Below are 19,824 nucleotides of genomic sequence, written 5' to 3' on the forward strand. Positions count from 1 at the left end.
TCAAATGAAGGATGAACTACTTCACAGAACTTACCAGTCTGCACCTGGAGCCAAGGTAATAATGATAACAATAATAAATTCTCCATTTTTTGTCACTGACAGTGACATCCATAGCAAATAAATAATACAGGAAGGTACAAAACAGCTCAAGGACCCAGAAGGTGCTGTGAGAGATACTTTTAATTGTGCTGGTGCTGCGCAGACCCAGGACGAAAGGCTGTCAAACTCCAAAGAAAGGACCTCTGCTGTGGATAGCCAAGGATCCCTTCCCTGTCTATGTCTGCAAACAGGTGCTGTTCAGGACGTTGAACTTGGTCATCCATGCTAAGGAAAATACAATAAAAGTACAGCGCACCTGAAAAAAAAATTGCAATGCATAAATTGTTAAACGTAACGTAATGCATTGATATCATTTAACATGTAGTGAGTAGAGGCTCAATATGCATCAAAAACAAAAGAAAAAGAGAACATAAAAGCAAAAACATTCACCTGGAGCAGAGCTCATAAGGCTCAAGGATTCACCAGCATAATGGGCAGAAATTACTGAATTCCCCAACCTGAATGCTAGGGCTCACTAGAGGGCATCTGCCTAGAAGCCATCACCCTGAGGTATCCATCCACTCAGAGCCTCTCCAATACACATCATGACAGATGATCTGTCCCCATGCTGTGTGCTCTGACAGACCCACCCTGAAAGACGGTCTTGCTGGTCACCACCAAACAGAGTAGCAGCACAAACCTACCCCAGAGGCTGCCTGCAAGGATGCTGGTTGAAGGGGGAGACCCCCCACTGATGGCATGCCTCTGACAGACAACCATCCTGAAGCTCCCACATCCCATGGATCACATGTCAGTCATAGGATGGCCACATCAGAACTCAAGCCCACCAGGAAGTGTCCTTACAACCCAGTTACAAGAAGGAAAGGTGGGTGAATAGATAACTAAACAGTCCTCCAGTCCCCAGACAGGAGCAAAAGAAGAGTGAGGACCACAGGGAGAACATCATCTGTCTGAACCTCAGGGGTTTCAGAAAGGTACAGGGCTGGGACCACAGGAAGGGCTCCATCTCATGACCAAGGCCACATGGATGTCTGCAGGTTGCCTGTGGTCAGCCAGTAAATCTGTGAGCAGAGGGCTGCTCCCAGGGATGGGAAGCAGGCTCTGTCTGTTTAAAATGTCCCCTTTCCAGCCAGTGTTGGAGCCCTGAGAGCTGGTGGGAGAGGGGTCAGGAGCCCTCATACTGTCCCTGGACTACCCCAACAACTTTCCTTAGGGCTCCACCCAAAGGCCTTCTTGATATTACTTTGCATTTCCCGAGGATTCACAATGCTTTCTCAAACCTTTTTCTCTCCTGCGCCTTTTTGTAACGGGCAATTGTCAATGTCTTCATCATGTTTTTTGCAAATCGTACGACCCATCTCCACGTCTATTAAATATGTCCAATTAAATAGCTGTCAAGAAGAAATTGCAGAAACTATTATGAAATACCTTGTTGTAATGAGTAAACAAAGAGAAAAAATAGAAAAGGGAACAAAAGATGTGAATATTCATATGCATGTCAATAAAGATATACATATCATCTACAATTTCTTTTTTATTTCAATTTTTCTTCTTAATTCTCCATTTCCCTACAAAAAGATGTTCATTAAGCTGAAAGTATGGCTCAGTGGTAGAGGATATGCTTAGCATACACAAGGCATTGGGCTTTGCTTCCAGCACCAAAAAAAATGCCCATTAAATACTAAATACACCTAAAGAAGACATGAGAGTCCTCTGTCAGCACTCTCCCCTGGCTTCCCATGGTCAGGGTGATGAATATGCAGGGTGTAACACATTGCACAATCAAATCTTATAGAGCAACGACCCTTCTTCATATGCTACAACCATGACGGACAAAAAGACTACTTTCAAATTTGTGCCTAAGCAGCATCAGCCAGACACAGAGAAGGAATGCTGAATGACTAATTTTACATAGAGCAGCAGAGGAAGTACTGGGGAATGAAACTGACCAAATGATACTGTTACATTGTGTGCATGTATGAATATGTAACAACAACTCCCAGTGCCGTGTATAATTACAATACACCAGTAAAAAGGGAAAAATCATAATTATGGGTGATGATGGGGAGCTGGGAAGTTGTCTTTCAGGTGGGTACTAAATGCACAGAAACAGCAGGCATACCTTTGTGGAAGTATATATTAATTGCCCCATGCTGTTCTAAATATTTATTGTGGTCTTACAAAAAGAATATTGTGGTCTTACAAAAAAAAATAATTTATTTAAAGTTATTTTCATTTCCATAACTAGAGGTCAATAATAATTCAGGAAGCACCCAAACAGGAAGGAAAAGCAAAACTAAACAGGAAATCCTCCCAGGGTGGAGCATGCATTTCACTCGACTGACCTTGAAATTGCTTCTTAGAAAGGTGATGACTCAGGAACTTAAGAATAGGGGCAGGTGACAACGATACACATTCATGCCTGTCACACGCACACTCAAGCCCAACATATTAGGGTCAGAATTACTGGGGACAATTCCCAATGCCCTCTCTGTGAATTAAGCAGGAGTTTTTTGTCTTTGGAACCTCCCTGCCACTCTCATTTCCCTGCTGCCCCTACTAGCCATTTTCAACTTGCACAAATTTGCATGTAACAAGCACTCACTCTAATGGTCCAATGTGAAAAATGCTAACCTGGTGCTGCAATGAGAGACAATTTCCAAGTCTTTCTCTGTGAATTAAGTGGGAACCTGCCTTTGGAACATCCTTGCCAGTTGTATTTCACCACAGACTCCCAGATTCTTGTACCCTACACACCCCAAACATACACTTACACACTCATTTCTCACACCAACAACACCTCATGCACACATGCCAATCATACCAATTACACTCTCACATGTATCCATGCCTGACACACATTACCATACTCATACACGCTGCCTCATCTATGCCCGTCCCTTCTTGCACAGCCCCCACAAACTGAGTTCTGGGGCTCTACAGCTGGGCAGCAGCAGCAGAGGCAGTGAAGAGGTTGGTGCTGAAGGCTCCTGTGGTCCCCAGGGCTGAGGGCTGAGATCACCCAAGGATGAGGCATCCCAAGGGAATACGAAAAGCCAAGGAAAGTGTGTACCTGGGCAAGTGGGAAGGTCCACAGGCTTAAGGCTGCAAGAGTATGCTGCAGGTATGGAACCCTCCTCATCAGTCCCTGACGATGTGCCACTAGCTCAGGGCTCTTTATGTGGGGACAATGCTCTGAGCATCGGTCCTCTTACTATTGGACATTGTCACTATTTTATTCAAAGAAAGCAGTAAGGGACAAAAACAGATCTTGCTGGGAAAGCCGACGATCAGCAAATGCTGATGCCACCTAAATATCAGGGCCAATCTGTCCCCCGAAACCTACCACCTTTATGACCATTCCACAGGGTTGTGTTAGGACTCTTCAATGTGCTGTAACCTACCCAGATCTCTCCGTCTCCCTCTGCCCATCTTCTTGCTTGAGCTTTCAGTTGGTAAAGTCCCATCCCTTGTATTTAAGACAAACTTGTAGGGTCCCTCCTTGACTTCACTCAGGTCTTCCACTCACATCAGCATACTCCACATCTACCCCTTGCCTACCTCCTGGTGACCAGGGGCTCATACTTGCTTCAAGCTTGCCTGAGAGCACTGCAGGCCACTGACACACAATTAGCATCTAAAAGAAGCTTGCTAGTTCATTGGAAGGTAACATCCAGTGGATTTCTGTACTCCAAGTTCAGCATCCTAACTCCTCAGCACCCTGATCCCCCTGCACACTTGCATTTCAGCATTCCTTCCCAGATACAAAGGTCCATGGAATTTCAGGCATCCTCCTGAGTACATCTGGTTCATCCTCTCCCAGGAATATCCCTGAGACTGTGAGCACTTCTATTGCCCTATACTCCACATGACTAGTCCTGCCCATAGAAGAGGGGTCTTCCCTGACCATCCATCCAAATAGTTACCACCTTCCAACCTTTCTGACCTCCCATAACCCTGTATCATTACACTGACCCATTTTGCCCTATTTCCCACTATCTCACTCATGGATTTGGGGGGCTATATTTCCACTGTCTTTACCCAGCATAGCAGTCCCATGAAGATAAGTTGTTGTCTGTCTCCATCTCCGTTACCGACTTCCCAACTGACTTCTTGCGTGTATGAGTGTTGGTAATGTGTGTGAGGCATGGATACATGCGAGAGTGCAATTGGTATGATTGGCACATGTGCATGAGGTGTTGTTGATGGGAGAAATTATTGTGTAAGTGTATGATTGGGGTGTGTAGGGTACAAGAAAGTGGGAGTCTGTGGTGAAACACAACTGATTTCTTGCATGAATGTTATTTCATTCAAGTCACCAATTACCTAGCATAGGGCATTTCAGCCTTGCTGAGCAATGGGACAGTGCCCATCCAATCAGTCCTCCTGAGCTCAGTTTCAGACATTAATACATTTCTTTTAGCATGTCTTCCTTCCTTCTGCCCTACTTTTCAGGGGCCACACATACACATACACACACATACACATGTTGGAGTCCTTTAATTATACCTTATTATTTATTTTTTTAAACATTTACCAAATTAAAAAATCAGTTGCTCTTTTCCCAGACCTAGGATTCTCACCCCACCCTGCTCCTGTCCTCAAGAGAAAAAGTGGGCACTATAGGGGAAATTTGGCCACTCACCTCACGCTGGCTTCTTCGGACCCGCAGAAATTTGTAGGCAAACTTATCTTCCAGGGCTTCATTAAACCAAAATATAGCATACTCCAAAGAAAGAGCAAAATACTCTTTGGTCTTGTCAATGTCTACAAATCTGTTACTGCAGAGGTGGGCTCCCAGCACCACAAGCCCCACAAACAGGAGCACCTTCCACAACATGGCTGCCAGCGTCAGTACTAGGGGGTGGTGGCAGCTACAGTTAGTGACTCCCTTGCCAACTCTGATCCCACATAGCCCTGCCCACCAGAGATCCTGTGCTGCTGACTGCCTCCCTTTGTCCAGTGTTTCTGTCCGGTGCTTCATCTCCACTCCCCAACCTTGCTCCTCCCATCATCTCTAAGCAGAAAGAAGGCAGAGCAAGAGGTCATATTTTCTGCTCCATGGTGACACAAGCCCTAAAACAACCTGTGGGCATGCACATAGCATATACCTTGCCTGCACAACTCCTTCAGCCACAGCCCAGCCCTGAATCCCAGGATTGGCAGAGCCATGAAACTCTTAGGAGTAAAGGTGGATCCTGAGTATAAGTGAGTTGAGGTAAGCACCAGATTTGTCTATGACCCAGACTACAGTCCATGCCCTCAGGGAGCCTCAGAAGGGTACAAAGCAGGAAGCCAGCATCAGGGCTAGGAGAATCATTTCCTCCACAATTTCAGGTACCTGCTGGTCACCTAGCCCCTCCCTTTCCTTATCTAAGGTCTGTCCATGGTTTTGCTTAGCAAAGGCAGAGGGCTGTAAGACTCCCAGGGCAAAAGGGAAGCCAAGTTCAATGTAGTAGCTCTGCAAGGATGTACATGGATAACCAGTCATGGGCCTAAGAAAGAGGCAGAAACTGGGGAAGGGGCAACTCTGTTGAGTATAGACTGACAAGCATCCTCACCCAGCTCTGCCTCTTTGTGGTCCCATGGCCTTCATGTGTCACTGTATCAGGCTCTTCTCAAAGGAACTGACCCATGCATGCCCTTCCTTTATCCTGGGAAGACTTCTGGGAGGAAACAATGAAACAGGCTGGGAAGATAAGAAGGCTGTCAATAAGAGTGAGGATGCTGAGCAATGAAACAATCTTCCCTGCCTTGTGGTATCAGGACACCTGAACCTTGATAATCCTTACAAGGGCCCCAGCTTTGGAAACATATTGTAAGAAAAGGACTGGAGCTGACACAGGAAGAGATGGGAGTGTGGATAGAATGATGGCCACAATCATGAACAACTTCCTACACTTATGGGTGGGAGGAAATAATCTTCCAAGACGGCCTGACACATCAATGGATGACTAACAGCCTGGGGGCCTGAGGAATACAGTGGGTCCCTGCTTGGACAACCATGCTTCAAAGCATGTGTGAACCTCCTTGCTTCCTCCCACCCAAGATGCTGCAACTTTCCAATTCTTATTTATCTTCACCATCCCTTTTTCTGAGGTCTGCCTGATCTGTAAGAGGCCCCTTCTTCATTGCAGGAGTAGATTATGGTAGTCTTCTCCAATTCTAGATCTCTGTTGCCAAGAGTTAATCATTTCATTCGACCTCCTGAAGAACTGACTTGGAATTCTTGATTCTTTCTATCCACCTTTGTTTCCTCTTTCATGCATTCTTATTATAATTCCTTCCTTCTATTTTTCTCCAGGTTTAACTAGGAATTCTTTGGTTCTTGCAATGGAAACCGAAGTCATTGATGGCTGCCTTGTCCACCCTCCAGCATGTGCATTTCCAGACCTATTACGTGTCCCTCAAAGCCCAATATCAGCAAACATCCACACGTTTGTTACTTCAGAAGGTTTTAATATGTATAGCTTAGTCTGCAAGGGGATTGCTTCTCTAGCCCTTATATTACATAGAGATGTGCAGTTAAAGTTATCAAATATTTCTCTCCTTAATGTCTACCTAATTTTTACTGTGGCCAGAGAGTGTTCTTTGAAATTTATCAAGATGTGGTATATGAACCAGAAGATGTTCAGTTTTGATAAACTTCTATAGGTTCATACTCTGCAGTTGTTGGGTAAATGGTCCGTGTAATACAAAATCAAATATAAACCAAACTTATTGCTATATTGTGTGCATGTATGACTATGTAACAACAAATCTCACTACTATGTATAATTATAATGGAATAATAAATAAATAAATAGGTTTTCTAAGTTGTCCCAAAATATGAAATCAAATTTGCTTAATGGATTCTTAAATTTTTTATGTCTCTTCTGTTTTTTTACTCTGTCAATCTGTTGATTACTGAGAAAGGTGCTTGAAACCCTCTCACCAGGATCCTGGATTTAATGGTTTTATTTCCTATCTCTGCCAGGAAGCCTGACATGTCCCCAAGGACAGACTACTGTCAGTGTTGATACCCTCCCTCTACTTCTGAGCATAGAACTGGCCTCCCTGCAGAAAAGCCACCCACTGTGGGCCTGGTATCTGAGATGGAAGCCGAGGGAACACAGATGGCTGCTCACTGGCAATTTTTTTACATTCCTTTTAAATAGATGGGTGAGGAACATGGAGAAATTGGAGAATGAATGAATGTATGGGTACACAAACCAACCAGTGGGGCCCCTGCCTGAATTGCTTCACATGAAGTGAGAAGTTTGATTTACTCAACACTCGGCACCTGCAGTCAAGGTAATGTAATAATTATAATAGATTCTCCATTGCTTATCGCTAATGGTGACATTCTTGGCAAACAAGCAATACAGAAGAGCTTAAAACTGCTCAGGGACCCATAATGTACTCAAAGATGTCTTTAATTGCATTGACACTGCACAAGCCTAGGACTACAGACTGTCTAGGGAAAGAGGGGATTTCTGCTGTGAAAAGCCAGGGGCCCCTTCCCCACCTGTACAGGTGCTGTACAGAAGAGTAAACTGGGAAAACCAAGGCCGGGCATCCACATGAAAAGTACAGCGCACCTAGAAGAAATAATAATTGTAACATATATCAGAAAAATGTAATGCATGGAGATCATTTAGCATGTATAGAGTCTTGAGATGCATTAAAAGCCAATTTTTTTAAAAAGTATAAACATTCACCTGGTACAAGGCTCATAAAACTCAAGTATCCACCAGAAAAAATGGGCAGAAGTTGATAAATCCATCACCCAGCATGAACGCAAGGGGTACCAAGGGGGCACCTGCCTGAAGGCCATCACTTTGCCTCCTGAGGCATCCAGTCCACTCAGAGCCTCTCCAATACACATCATGACAGATGATCTGTCCCCATGCTGTGTGCTCTGACAGAGCCAGCAGACAGCCTGAAAGATGGTTCTGCTGGCCACCACCAAAGAGAGTAGCAGCACAAACCTACCCCAGAGGCTGCCTGCAAGGATGCTGGTTGAAGGGGGAGACCCCCCACTGATGGCATGCCTCTGACAGACAACCATCCTGAAGCTCCCACGTCCCATGGATCACATGTCAGTCATAGGATGGCCACATCAGAACTCAAGCCCACCAGGAAGTGTCCTTACAACCCAGTTACAAGAAGGAAAGGTGGATGAATAGATAACTAAACAGTCCTCCAGTCCCCAGACAGGAGCAAAAGAAGAGTGAGGACCACAGGGAGAACATCATCTGTCTGAACCTCAGGGGTTTCAGAAAGGTACGGGGCTGGGACCACAGGAAGGGCTCCATCTTGTGACAAAGGCCACATGGATGTCTGCAGGTTGCCTGTGGTCAGCCAGTAAATCTGTGAGCAGAGGGCTGCTCCCAGGGCTGGGAACCAGGCTCTGTCTGTTTAAAATGCCCCCTTTCCAGCCAGTATGGGAGCCCTGAGAGCTGGTGGGAGAAGGGTCAGGAGCCCTCATTCTGTCCCTGGACTACCCCCAACAACTTTCCTTAGGGCTCCACCCAAAGGCCTTCTTGATATTACTTTGCATTCCCCCGAGGATTCACAATGCTTTCTCAAACCTTTTTTTCTTCTGCGCCTTCTTGCATAGGACAATTGTCAATGTCTTCATCATGCTTTTTACAAATTGTGCGGCCCATATCCAAGTCCATTAAGAATATCATTGTCCATGTCTGTCAAGAAGAAATGATAAAATGATCAGCTAAATATTTGCTTTTTGTGAATATAAAATAAAAAGAGAACCAAGTCGAAAAGAAGGCAAATGCAATTTCTGTAAGTCAGTAGAAATGTGTCCTAAGTGAACTTAAGACTGGAGTCTTTCCTTAATACTTGTCCCAATGGCTAAGATGTGGTAGTACCTAGGGCAACAATAAATAGGTATACAGAGTATGGCACATTCACACAATCAAATCCTATACAACAAGGGCCCTGCACGCATTACAGTTATACCTGACCATATGACTACTCTCAAAAGTATGACTAAGAAGCACCACCCAGAAACAGGGAAGGCCTACTGAGTGATTTGTTTGGCATAGAGTAAGAAAAAAGGTAAGACTAAGCCTGCTATTAGAAATCAGAATGGCACTCTCTCTTTGGTGGAGGAAGTCTAAACTGGAGCATGGGTGTCTTGGAGGTCATGAATGTTGTTTCCCATGTCGGGGCTGACCACGTAAAAAATGTTCCTCTTGCAAACATTCATTGAGGCGAGTATATATGTGCACCATGCTTCTGTAAAATGAATTTTAATTCCTTAAATAGAAGTCCATGAAAACTCAGAAATTACTAAAAGATAGAAAGAAAACAAATCCAGTTAGGAAATCCTCTCAGGGTGGAACATACATCTCACTGGACTGACTTGGAAATTGTCTAAAAACCTGATTCAGTCAGGGACTCAGTATTCCATGTAGATGACAAGGATATCCACTCATGCCCAATACACACCAGACATTCGCATGCTCATGCCCCAACACAGATCAACAACACTCACACATTCATGCCAAATACTGTAATAGTTACCGCCAGTTACTGTTAGTGTGCAAACTAACAGCACTCAACATGGCTCTCTCACATCTGCCCCTCCCTCCTTGCTTGGACTCTACACACTGAGACGGTCTTGAGCTCCAATACTAAGCAGCAGCAGCAGCAGCAGTAGATGTTGAAGAGTGGTTGGTGCTGAGGGCTCCTGTGGATCCAAGCACCTACAGCTAAAAAATCAGTCCAATGAGGAGGCATTATCAAGGGAACAGGAAAGATCGGGGAAAGTGTGTCCCTGAGCAGGAGGATTGGTCTGCAGACCTTCGGCTACAGGAGACTGCTGCAGATGTGAAACCCTCCTGGTCAGTCCCTGCTGACATTCCACCTGGTCAAGTTTTTTAATGGGAGACAATACTTTGGGTACAGACACAGTGACTGCCACTCACCTTTTTTTGGGCTCTTCCAACCTCTAGCAACCTGTATGTATTCTCTTCCGCGTTGTCATCATTGAATTGAGCCACAGCAAACTCCACTGATGCCACAAAATAATCCAGATTCTTACTGATGTCTACAAATTCTTTTTTAATGGTCCAGATATGGGTCCCCAGCACAATGAGTCCCATAAGCAGGGGCACCTTCCACAACATGGCTGTCCTCAGCCTCAGCCCTGGAGGCTAGGAATACATGGGTGGAGAAGGAGGTGACAGCTGTAACCAGCGACGCCCTGCCAGCTCAGGAGCCCACATTAGCCCTGCCCACCAGAGGCTCTGACCTCCTCCTTCTCATCAGCACCTCTATCCATCACCTCATCTTCACCCCCATGCTTTTCCCTCCTGTAATCACCAAGCAGAAGGCAGAGCAAAGGTCACATTTTTCATAGCCTTGAACCCACCCAAGGGCATGCATGCAAAATACCTGCCTGTGGCCTGTATATCTCCAGGACTGCTCCCAAGAGGTCCACCAGAGAGCTCCTAGGGAAGCTCCTGCCTGCTACTGCAGCCCCATTCCTGGAGGCCCAGTGCCTGCCTTGCTTGCCCTTGCACAGTGCAGGCAAGGATTGCCAGGGTTTGACAGAACTCCCAGGAACTCTGATGAGCCCATTCCTGGGGAATTGAAGCCGTTGTCAGTTCTGTTCATGACCTTGACTAGAGCCCATACCACCAGCTGGGCTCAAAGGAGGAGTACAGGGTGTGCAGCCAAGAGTGATGAAGAGTTGGGGGTGTGGGGATCTATGAGAGGCCATCTTCCCCATGCCCTGACTCTCCTCTGCCAGAAGGTACACCTAGCTCCATCCTCCCTGTCTGTGGTGCCAGTTCCTAGTTTTCCCTTACTTCTAAACATTTCCACAGATATCCTTTTTGACCTGTGGGCTATAATAGTTGTATTGTTTTACTCTCAACCATAGTTGATTTTCTAATTATCTTTTATCAACTTTTAACTGAAGTCTATTGTGTCCAAAGAACATTCTTTAACTTCTCTTCTTTGAATTTTTTTTTTTGTTTGGAATATGAACAATATTCTCTATGCTTTTCAAAAACAGTGTATATTCTGAATTTTTTGGTATACAGTTAGATATCTACATAGAAAAGCCATTTTGTTTTATATACATATGTGTGTGTGTGTGTGTGTGTGTGTGTATTCCCTCCCTCCACCCCCCCCCCACACACACCCTTTATTTTTATTTTGTTTTATTGAGTTGTTTGGTAGGGTTTAGCTTTGGTATAGTTTTGGTCTCCTATCTGCCAGTTACTAAGGAGTCTTAAAATCTCTATGGGTTTGGTTATGAATTTGTCTCTCCTTCTTTTCTGACAATTTTGCTCTCGATATTTTGATACTCTGTCACTAAGTGCTTATACAAGTAGAACTGTCACAGCTTCTTGGTGGCTGAACATTATCTCACTATGTATCTTTAGGGCTAGGGTTGTAGCTCAGTGGTAGAGTGCTTGCCTATCATGTGTGAGGCACTGGGTTCAATTCTCAACACTACATACAAATAGATAAAAATAAAGTTTGAAAAAAAGAGAAATATATTTTTAATGTGGAGTAAAGCTTCTGGCTCTGAGGTCTACTTTGTCTGATATCTGAGTTAAGTATATCTACATTGCTTTGATTAGTATTTTTATGATATGACTTAACCTATATTTTTACTACTAAATGGTATCTTAATTAATATCTGTCTTTGTTTTCAGAAGCGTTTTCAATCCACTAAGAGTTTTTTATTTGGAGCATTTGTTCCATTTCCAATTGCTCATGTCACTGATAACTTGCCGGAGTCCGGCTGCAGCAAAATAGCCGGGGGGTGACGAATAACTTCTGTAGATTGATGCAGCAGGAATAGGAGCCGTTTATTGTAGGGCAACAGAGCTATTTATACATTTTGCACAGCTTATCTTAATTAGCATAAACTAGATACATCAGCCTGGGTCCTCAGGTCAACTTAAATTGACCTTCAACTTTAGGTCAGAGGATTTAAGCGTCAAGGAGATCAGGGCATGCTGAATTGAGCTGCTGCTTCTGAGGTTGGTCCTGGCAAAAGATTTTTTGTTGATCAAATGACTGTCCAGGACCCCAGGGACAGGATTATGTGACTAGATCTTCTGGAGATTCAAGGGCAAAGAAGAGGCCTTCCTGGCTAAGGTCCCTGGGGGATTTGTGAGAACTCCCAGAAGTTCTCCTGGGTTTGGCTTCATTGTCAGGGAGGCTCATAATTGAAAATATTTTGTATACTTATGTTAATAGCAGCATTATTTACAATAGCCAAGAGTTGCAAGCAGCCCAAGTGTCTATCATTCGATAAAAGTATCAACAAAATGTGACATTTATGTCTAATGGAATACCATTAAAAAGGAAGGAAACTGTGATACATGCTACATTGTGGATGAACCTAAAGGATTTATACTAAGTAAAATATGCCAGTCACAAAAAGATAAGTACTAAATGCTTTGACTTATATGAGTACCTAGAGCAGTGAAACTCGCAGACACAGAGAGTAGAATGGTGGCTGCCAAGGGCTAATGTGGGGGCAGAGAAATGGGGAGTTATAGTTCAATGGGTATAGAGTTTCCACTGGAGATGATGAAAAAATTCTGGAGTTGGATGATGAGGTGATTGCACAACAATGATAGTGTGTTTAATACCACTGAACTGTACTTAAAATTTATTAAAATGACAAATTTTATGTTACTTGTATTTTACCACAAAAGGGCTCAGGAGAATTCAGAATCACAAGCTGATACTTACAACATCTTTTGGCATTGTCCTCTGCTGCTCAGTCTGGCAGTGATGAGGTAGGAGAGACCAAAGGACAAAATGTCCTTTACCAAATACAGCCCCGTTCCTGACCTTCTTGGTCTACTCTGGTCTCCCAGCTGTTTGGGATATTTAGATATTTCTGAAGCATTGTGTTGTCCAGGAGCAGTGGGGGCCAATGGTAGCCACTCTGGAGGGAGTTTCTCTGCTCACTGAGCTTTGGCAGAGTTCAGCTTTCTCAGAACACCTCTGTCCAGGTGCCTGATTCTTGTGTGACATTTGACATCATCATTTAGCCAGGGAAGAATTGCAACCCAGGAGAACACAATAGAGTTGCTATCTGGTATTAGGATAGTTCTTCCTTTTGAGTGCTCTGAAGAAAAGTTGTGGATTTTTTTTTAAAAAATGGCTTTTCTTCAATCATTCATCCATAAATGATTAATGCATCCATAAATCAGAAACAGGATCAAGCATCAATGTACATATTTCATCATTTGAAAAAACAGGAATTTTCTTTCTGGAATCTGGCAAAATTCTTTTGAGTGGCTTAAGGAAATTTACTGGAAGGGAAGGTAGGTGCTAGGAAACAGAATTGCCAATTATAGTCGTTCCTGGAGTCCAAATGGCCAAGGAACTCATATCAAGTCTCATGGGTCTCTCATCCCCTGCCCCATCCCACACTTTCAACCATGCCCCTGAATGGTAAACTGATGGATAAATGTGTTCATTTCAGGGACACTTCTGTCCCTTAGTTCTCAAAGTTCTAATTGTTACTACTTCAGAAGTTGGGAGGGACTAAGACAGTTGGCACAGCACCCAGTAAACAGAGGTTCCTTTTATCAAACTTAACTAGTTCTCAGGAAGGAGAACAAAGCAGTTGGAGGTCTGCAGAGAAAAATAACCTGAAACTGGGCTTCCAGTAGATGTGGAAGGTGTCACTTACTGAGGCCAAGGAGCACAAACCAAGAGAGAATCAAGAACCTGCTTCTGTTATGGGATATCACTTGTACCAGGATGCCATCCTCATGTGTGCATTAGACAAGCACAAATTCAAGGAGATTCTAGAATATAATAACCTTTCAAAGATATCAAGGAAAGACTGAGATGGTATTCTTCATGGAAGAAGGCCAAATGTAACAGGTGACTTTGTGTCCTTTTATTAGTAAGCTAGAAAAGGTTCTTTCCCCATGAAGTTTCAGAGGGAAAAGCTCTTTACATTGTCATTATTTTTCTGCAAGTTTGAGATTCTTTTAAAATAAAACTTACATTTAAAAACTCAGGGGGCTGGGGATGTGGCTCAAGCGGTAGCATGCTCACCTGGCATGCGAGGTGCGCTGGGTTCGATCCTCAGCACCACATAAAAATAAAGATGTTGTGTCCGCCGAAAACTAAAAAGTAAATATTAAAAATTCTCTCTCTCTCTCTCTCTCTCTCTCTCTCTCTCTCTCTCTCTCTCTCTCTCTCTCCTCTCTCTAAAAAAAAAAAATACTCAGCAGTGTGCCAGGCACATGCTTAGAATCCCAAGAAGTGTGACTGAGGCAAGAGGATCATGAGCTCAAGGTCAGCCTCCACAAGTTAGCAAAACTCTGTCTTAAAATAAAAAATAAAAAGATCTTGAGATGTAGCTCAGTGGTAGAGCACCCCTTAGTTCAATCCCCAGTACTGTCCAAAAAAAAAAAATCAGCAATGCTGCAGTGCTGGGACACAGCAGTCTCCTCAGCATTTGGAGTTGAGTAAGAGAGGCAAAGAGGTGATCCAGCAGCACATCAAATGCAGGCACAGATATGTCCAGGTTGTAGTACTGTGACCCAGCTCTGCACATTCAGCAATAGGAAAATATCTTGTTTCTTCAGAGAAAGAATTACACATTACTACAGCTGCAAATATCTTCAATCCAGACGAAGGTCATTTCTTTGCAGATTAGAAGGCTGAGCTACAAGGAGATGCAGAGGCATTGCATTGCTCCATGCGGTGCTTCTGGATTTATCAAAGTCCCTCAGGGCCATCAGAAGGGAGCACAAAGCTTGGCCTAGCATTCGGCCCATGAAGGCTCCATGCTCTGTCAACAGAAAGTGCGCAGGAAGAACAATGAGAGGTAAGGAAGAAAACCCACTTGGGGTGTGTTAATGAGTAGGTGACTCTGGGCACCTGGAGCTCTTTCCCAATGGGGAGCCCAAGGAGACTGTGCAGAGTACCTGCTCTGGAGGTGGCCCATCTGAACTGCACAGAGGCTGGGATGCTGATTCCCTGGTTCTTGCCTGTAGAGGATGCTTATAGGTATATAAAATAAATTACTGGCACCTTTGGCCTATTCCATGTGGGCAAACAAGCCTTGTGGCCAGAGAAAGCCTCAAGCAAAGTCCCGGTCTTTTTGGAGCACCCACAGATCTGCCATGCACATTAAACAAGGATGTGAGCAGCAAAGGGCTGAGTCTCTACAGTGTTTTCTACTCTGAACCTATGGGCTTGGCCTATCCTCAGGATAGTAATTCCCCAGAGTAGGACAACTGAACCAACCCCACTCCCAATACAAAGAGAAAACACATCTGTGATAAAACTCCATATAGGATTGGTGTGTTGGTGCTTAGTGCAAGAGCCTGATCTAAATCAATGGCCTCTGGAAAAATTTTAGTTATCAAAGTTTAAACTTGTTCTACAGGGCCAGCCAAGTTTCAGTTAGATCAAGAAAGGGAAGAGAACTTTCAGAATACTAGTGGAGATAATGAGGGATTTTGCTAATGAAAGATGGTGAATTGGAGAAGATGAAGAGATTAGACAATTGGGTGCAATTAGGTATTTGACAAAGGTGTAAGAGGATGAGCATCCATCAGATCATGGTAAGTCATAAAGGAAATGGGGGTGTGAGGTATAATGGGATTGATCCTAGAAGCCTCTTTGAGAAAGGGGGGTGGTAATCAAAAAAAAGTTTTAAATAATTTAACTATTCAGCATGCAGGACAAGGTATGAGCCCTCCTTAGCAGCAGTTTGAGAGGCAATTCTCTGAGCAGTGGTGGCTTCCCAGGAAGATCAAAGTGGTAATGTCAGGGCAGCTGGCAATGTGCCATCAGGCAGTCCTTGAGGTGGCTATAAGTATTGCATGGTGGCAGTTAGCATCTGGCCCAAGAACTTGGTGTCTCTCTTAAGGCTGGGGCATGACTCACTGGGGCAGATAGCAGGCCTTCCTAGCAGCTCAGTGTGGTGCTGTCTCATGGACTGTATTTTTTCCAACTTGTGTTCTGATTTGTGCATAACTTAACCTTAGGAAACAAGCATTTTCCTAAAGTTGAAAATTATTTATGATTCTATCTTATGTTGTATAATATTGCATTGTATCAAGGCATAAAAATGTGCTATTTTATGTCCTTGTTGTTGAACATATCTATGTTATTTCCAAATCTTTGCAAATGTATGTTGCAATGATCTCTCTCTCCCTCCCTCCATCTCTCTCTCTCTCACTCTCTCTCCCAGTGTGTGTGTGTGTGTGTGTATTATGTGTTGAATTATTATTAATGGCCAATTTCCAATATCAGAAAAATTGAATTGAAATACATGAAAGATTTTTAGACATTTCCATGAAAACACCAACAACAAAAATGATAGATCATATATCAGGACAAAATAGAATAGTCAAAACAAAATAAAGCAGACCCATCTGATACTTGACATTATTGAAATAATGATTCAGTACAGAAAGAATAGTCTTTCTGATGTTGAAACCAGTGAGCTTTCGCACACAATAGAAATGAGCTGCAAACTCAACTTCAAAACTTATGCACAAATTAACACCAAATGAAGTAACAGGCAAAAAATAGTACATGATAAAAGTTTTAGAACAAAAGATTCATGAATCGAGGTTAGGCAAAAAGTTTTCAAACACGACACCAAAACCACAATCCTTACTCTAATAAAAATACTGCTAAATGAAAAGACAAGCTACAACCTGGGAGAAAATACTTTCTTTTTCTTTTTTAATTAGTGCCTTATAATTATACATAATTTGTGGGGTTCATTGTTGCATGTTTGTATGTAACGTGTGTAAGTTGGTCAATTTCATTCTCCTTTATCTCCCATTTCTCATCCTCCTCCCTCTCCTTTCCCCCTTCTTCTATTCTACTGGTCTCCCTTCTATTTTCATGAGCTCTCTCTCTCTCTCTCTCTCTCTCTCTCTCTCTCTCTCTCTCTCTCTCTCTCTTTCTCTCTCTCTCTCTCTCTCTCTCTCTCTCTCTATCTCTATCTCTCTCTTTCTCTCTTCTATTTTCTTTCTACTTCCACATACAACCCTTGACTTTGAGTCTCTTTATTCTGCTCAATATAATGCTCTCAAGTTCCATCCATGAGAAAACACTTTCAAATCACATACCCAGAGAAAATTTGTGTCCAGAGAATATAAAAACAATCTTTAAAACTCAACACTTGAAAAAACAATTAATAAATGGTCAAAAGGCAAAAACAGACACTTTAACAAAAATTTATAAATAGAAAAAAATCACAAAGTGATCATTGACTAATAAGGAATAAATTCCACATCATTACCAATTAGACAAATGTTAAAACCATGATGAAATACCAATGCTGGATGCTTATATATTGCTATTTCTGATCTTGTAGGAACTCTGCAAGAGAGAATTAATGAATGTGTCTCTGCCATGACACCCTAGACCAAAGAACAGAAGACAAAATTTCATAAATATTGTTTAGAACACCTTACAATAATCTCATCATGTGTTGGTCATATGAGGCCATGAGAATCAGAAGCCAAAAATAAAGTGACTTAAACATACAAGAGTTCATTTTCTTCTATAAAAGAAGTTAGGATAGCAATATAGGCTTGGAATGGTGACTCCAAAAACTGATGAGGGCACAAGGCACCAAGTTCCTTTCATCTTTCTGCTGTTCCATTCTCAGAGCTAGTCTCTGTCCTAAGTTTATTTCTTCTTCCAATACAGCTGCAGGGGCTCCACTCATCATTTGCTTATTCCCAATAGCAAATAAGGCAAATGTGACCCTTCCCAACTAAGTCAGCTCTTCATAGAATGAATCCTTCTATGTCTTAACTATCATTTTACTTATTTCTTGGTCAAATGGTATCATGGTTTGGATCTGGAATGTCCCCCAGTGCAGCAATGTTCAGAGGTAGGACTTTCAGGAATTGGTTGGAACACGAGCGCTCTTACCTCATCAGTGGATTAATCCATTGAGAGCTAAGTGGGAAGTGAAGGAAACCGTAGGCATGTGGCACAACTGAAGGAAGTAGATCACTGAGGGTGTACCCTGGAAGGGTATTTCTTGTCCTCAGCCCTTTCTCCATCTCCTTTTTTCTCAGCAAGAGAAACAATAAGAGAGGTAAATAGGGAGCCTACATCCTGGGAACCAATCTTTACTCCTCACACTTCAGATAGAGCCCTAATATCCAGAGTATACAAAGAACTCAAAAAATTAGACAATAAGATAACAAATCACCCAATCAACAAATGGGCCAAGGATCTGAACAGACACTTCTCAGAGGAGGATATACAGTCAATCAACAAGTACATGAAAAAATGCTCACCATCTCTAGCAGTCAGAGAAATGCAAATCAAAACCACCCTAAGATACCATCTCTCCTTTGTATTTAATTCAAAGATCCTTTTACCTATTACAGTGGGATTGAGGTGGTTGAGTGTCTCCGTGTATCTTTTGTGCTTGTGTATGTCAGTGTGGGTGTGTACATGGGCCATGTCTGTGTGGGTGTGTCAGTGTGAGTTTAGATATGGATGTGGAGCAAGGGTGTAGGTGCACAAGTCTGTGTGTAGATATGCACTTGTATGTGTGTGTCAGTATGAGTGTAGGTGTGTATGTGGAACAGGGGTGAAGACACATGTGCCTGTCTGTGGCATGCCTGAAGACAGGCATGTGTCTGTGTTAACATCAATGTGGATAAGTGGATGATTACTATATGTGTCTGCAAGGAAGGCTAGGTGGGAGGTGTTAGGAGAGAGATGCTGTTTCCTTGTCATGGGGCCTTCCACCCACGGGAAAACCAAGCTGATCATTAAGAACAACACTTGGAACAGGCATCCTGTCCTCCCAGGTAGGTCTTTCCTGTACTCACCCACATTCTCCCCTGGGTTCCCACACACAGGAAGGAAACATCACTACACATCATTGAATTATATCCTTCCAAATAACACCTCAAAAGGCTTTCTTAGTAGTAATACCTAACAGTGCATCCAGCTGGCACCTGCACTGAGGGCCAGTGACATGAGTGCCAGCCTTCTCCTACAAGATTTCTTCCTTTTCCACTTGGACACCAAGCTTGGGGTTCCCATGTGGTCTTATCTTGCTGAGAGCAGTTTCCATGTAGAAAGCTTTTTGCATCTCCCACCTGAGAATATAGAACCTCTCTCTTGGTCTCTTTCTCACCCCATCCTCCTCCAAAACATGGATTTGGGGACAGGTGCCATTGGCCTCACAGGTGAGCCTTTCTGACTTCACACTCTTCTGTCTGGTCACCTATTCCTTTGTTCTTTGGAGAATGCTTTCTGTACAGACCTTACCTTCAGGGACTCCTCCTTCCCAGGCCCACCTGGTGTTGACTTGCTTCCTGGAATCCAGTACCCTCATGTCTTCATAATTTCCTGTACTCCAGACTTCCTACAGAACATGCTCAAGTGAGCTCAGGGGACAAAGGCTCCTGGCCTGGCTTCCATTAAGATTGTACTAAGTCCACAGAAGAGTGTGTATTGCTGAGGAAGCAGCTGCAAAAGAGAAAGTGTGTGTGTGTGTGTGTGTGTGTGTGTGTGTATGTATGTGTGTGTGTGTAAAACAAGAGCTTGTAAGAAAAGAATGACGGAAAGTGGAGTGAGCTTGCCAATCATTGCACTCTTGCCAGAGCAGGCAAGAGAAAGGAGGAGGAGAGGTGAAGTGTGGGTGTTCACCATGGGTGGCTTTTAAATCCAGCCAGGGCAGATGGGGCTGCCAGCCTGATATAGCTGGCTCCTGGGAGGGAAAGGAGTGGGATTTTCCTGTTCCTATCTAGCTAAAGGAGG

At 43.4% G+C, this 19,824-nt stretch overlaps 2 protein-coding genes across 2 annotated transcripts; both read right to left on the minus strand.

The window, feature by feature from the left end:
- Nucleotides 1-274: 274 nt before the first annotated feature.
- LOC113185789 (cystatin-12-like) lies at nt 275-4,900 on the minus strand. Its single transcript, XM_026393022.1, has 3 exons — nt 4,706-4,900; nt 1,341-1,451; nt 275-355 (listed from the first exon to the last, which is right to left on the minus strand). Exons 1-3 carry the CDS (start codon nt 4,898-4,900, stop codon nt 275-277), a joined length of 387 nt encoding a protein of 128 aa, XP_026248807.1.
- Nucleotides 4,901-7,505: 2,605 nt separating this feature from the next.
- Nucleotides 7,506-10,193, minus strand: LOC113185826 (cystatin domain-containing protein 1-like). The gene is made up of 3 exons (XM_026393067.2): nt 9,993-10,193; nt 8,634-8,744; nt 7,506-7,640 (listed from the first exon to the last, which is right to left on the minus strand). Exons 1-3 carry the CDS (start codon nt 10,191-10,193, stop codon nt 7,506-7,508), a joined length of 447 nt encoding a protein of 148 aa, XP_026248852.1.
- Nucleotides 10,194-19,824: the final 9,631 nt, after the last annotated feature.

This window comes from Urocitellus parryii, chromosome 6 (assembly GCF_045843805.1).
Source record: "Urocitellus parryii isolate mUroPar1 chromosome 6, mUroPar1.hap1, whole genome shotgun sequence".
Lineage (NCBI taxonomy): Eukaryota > Metazoa > Chordata > Mammalia > Rodentia > Sciuridae > Urocitellus > Urocitellus parryii.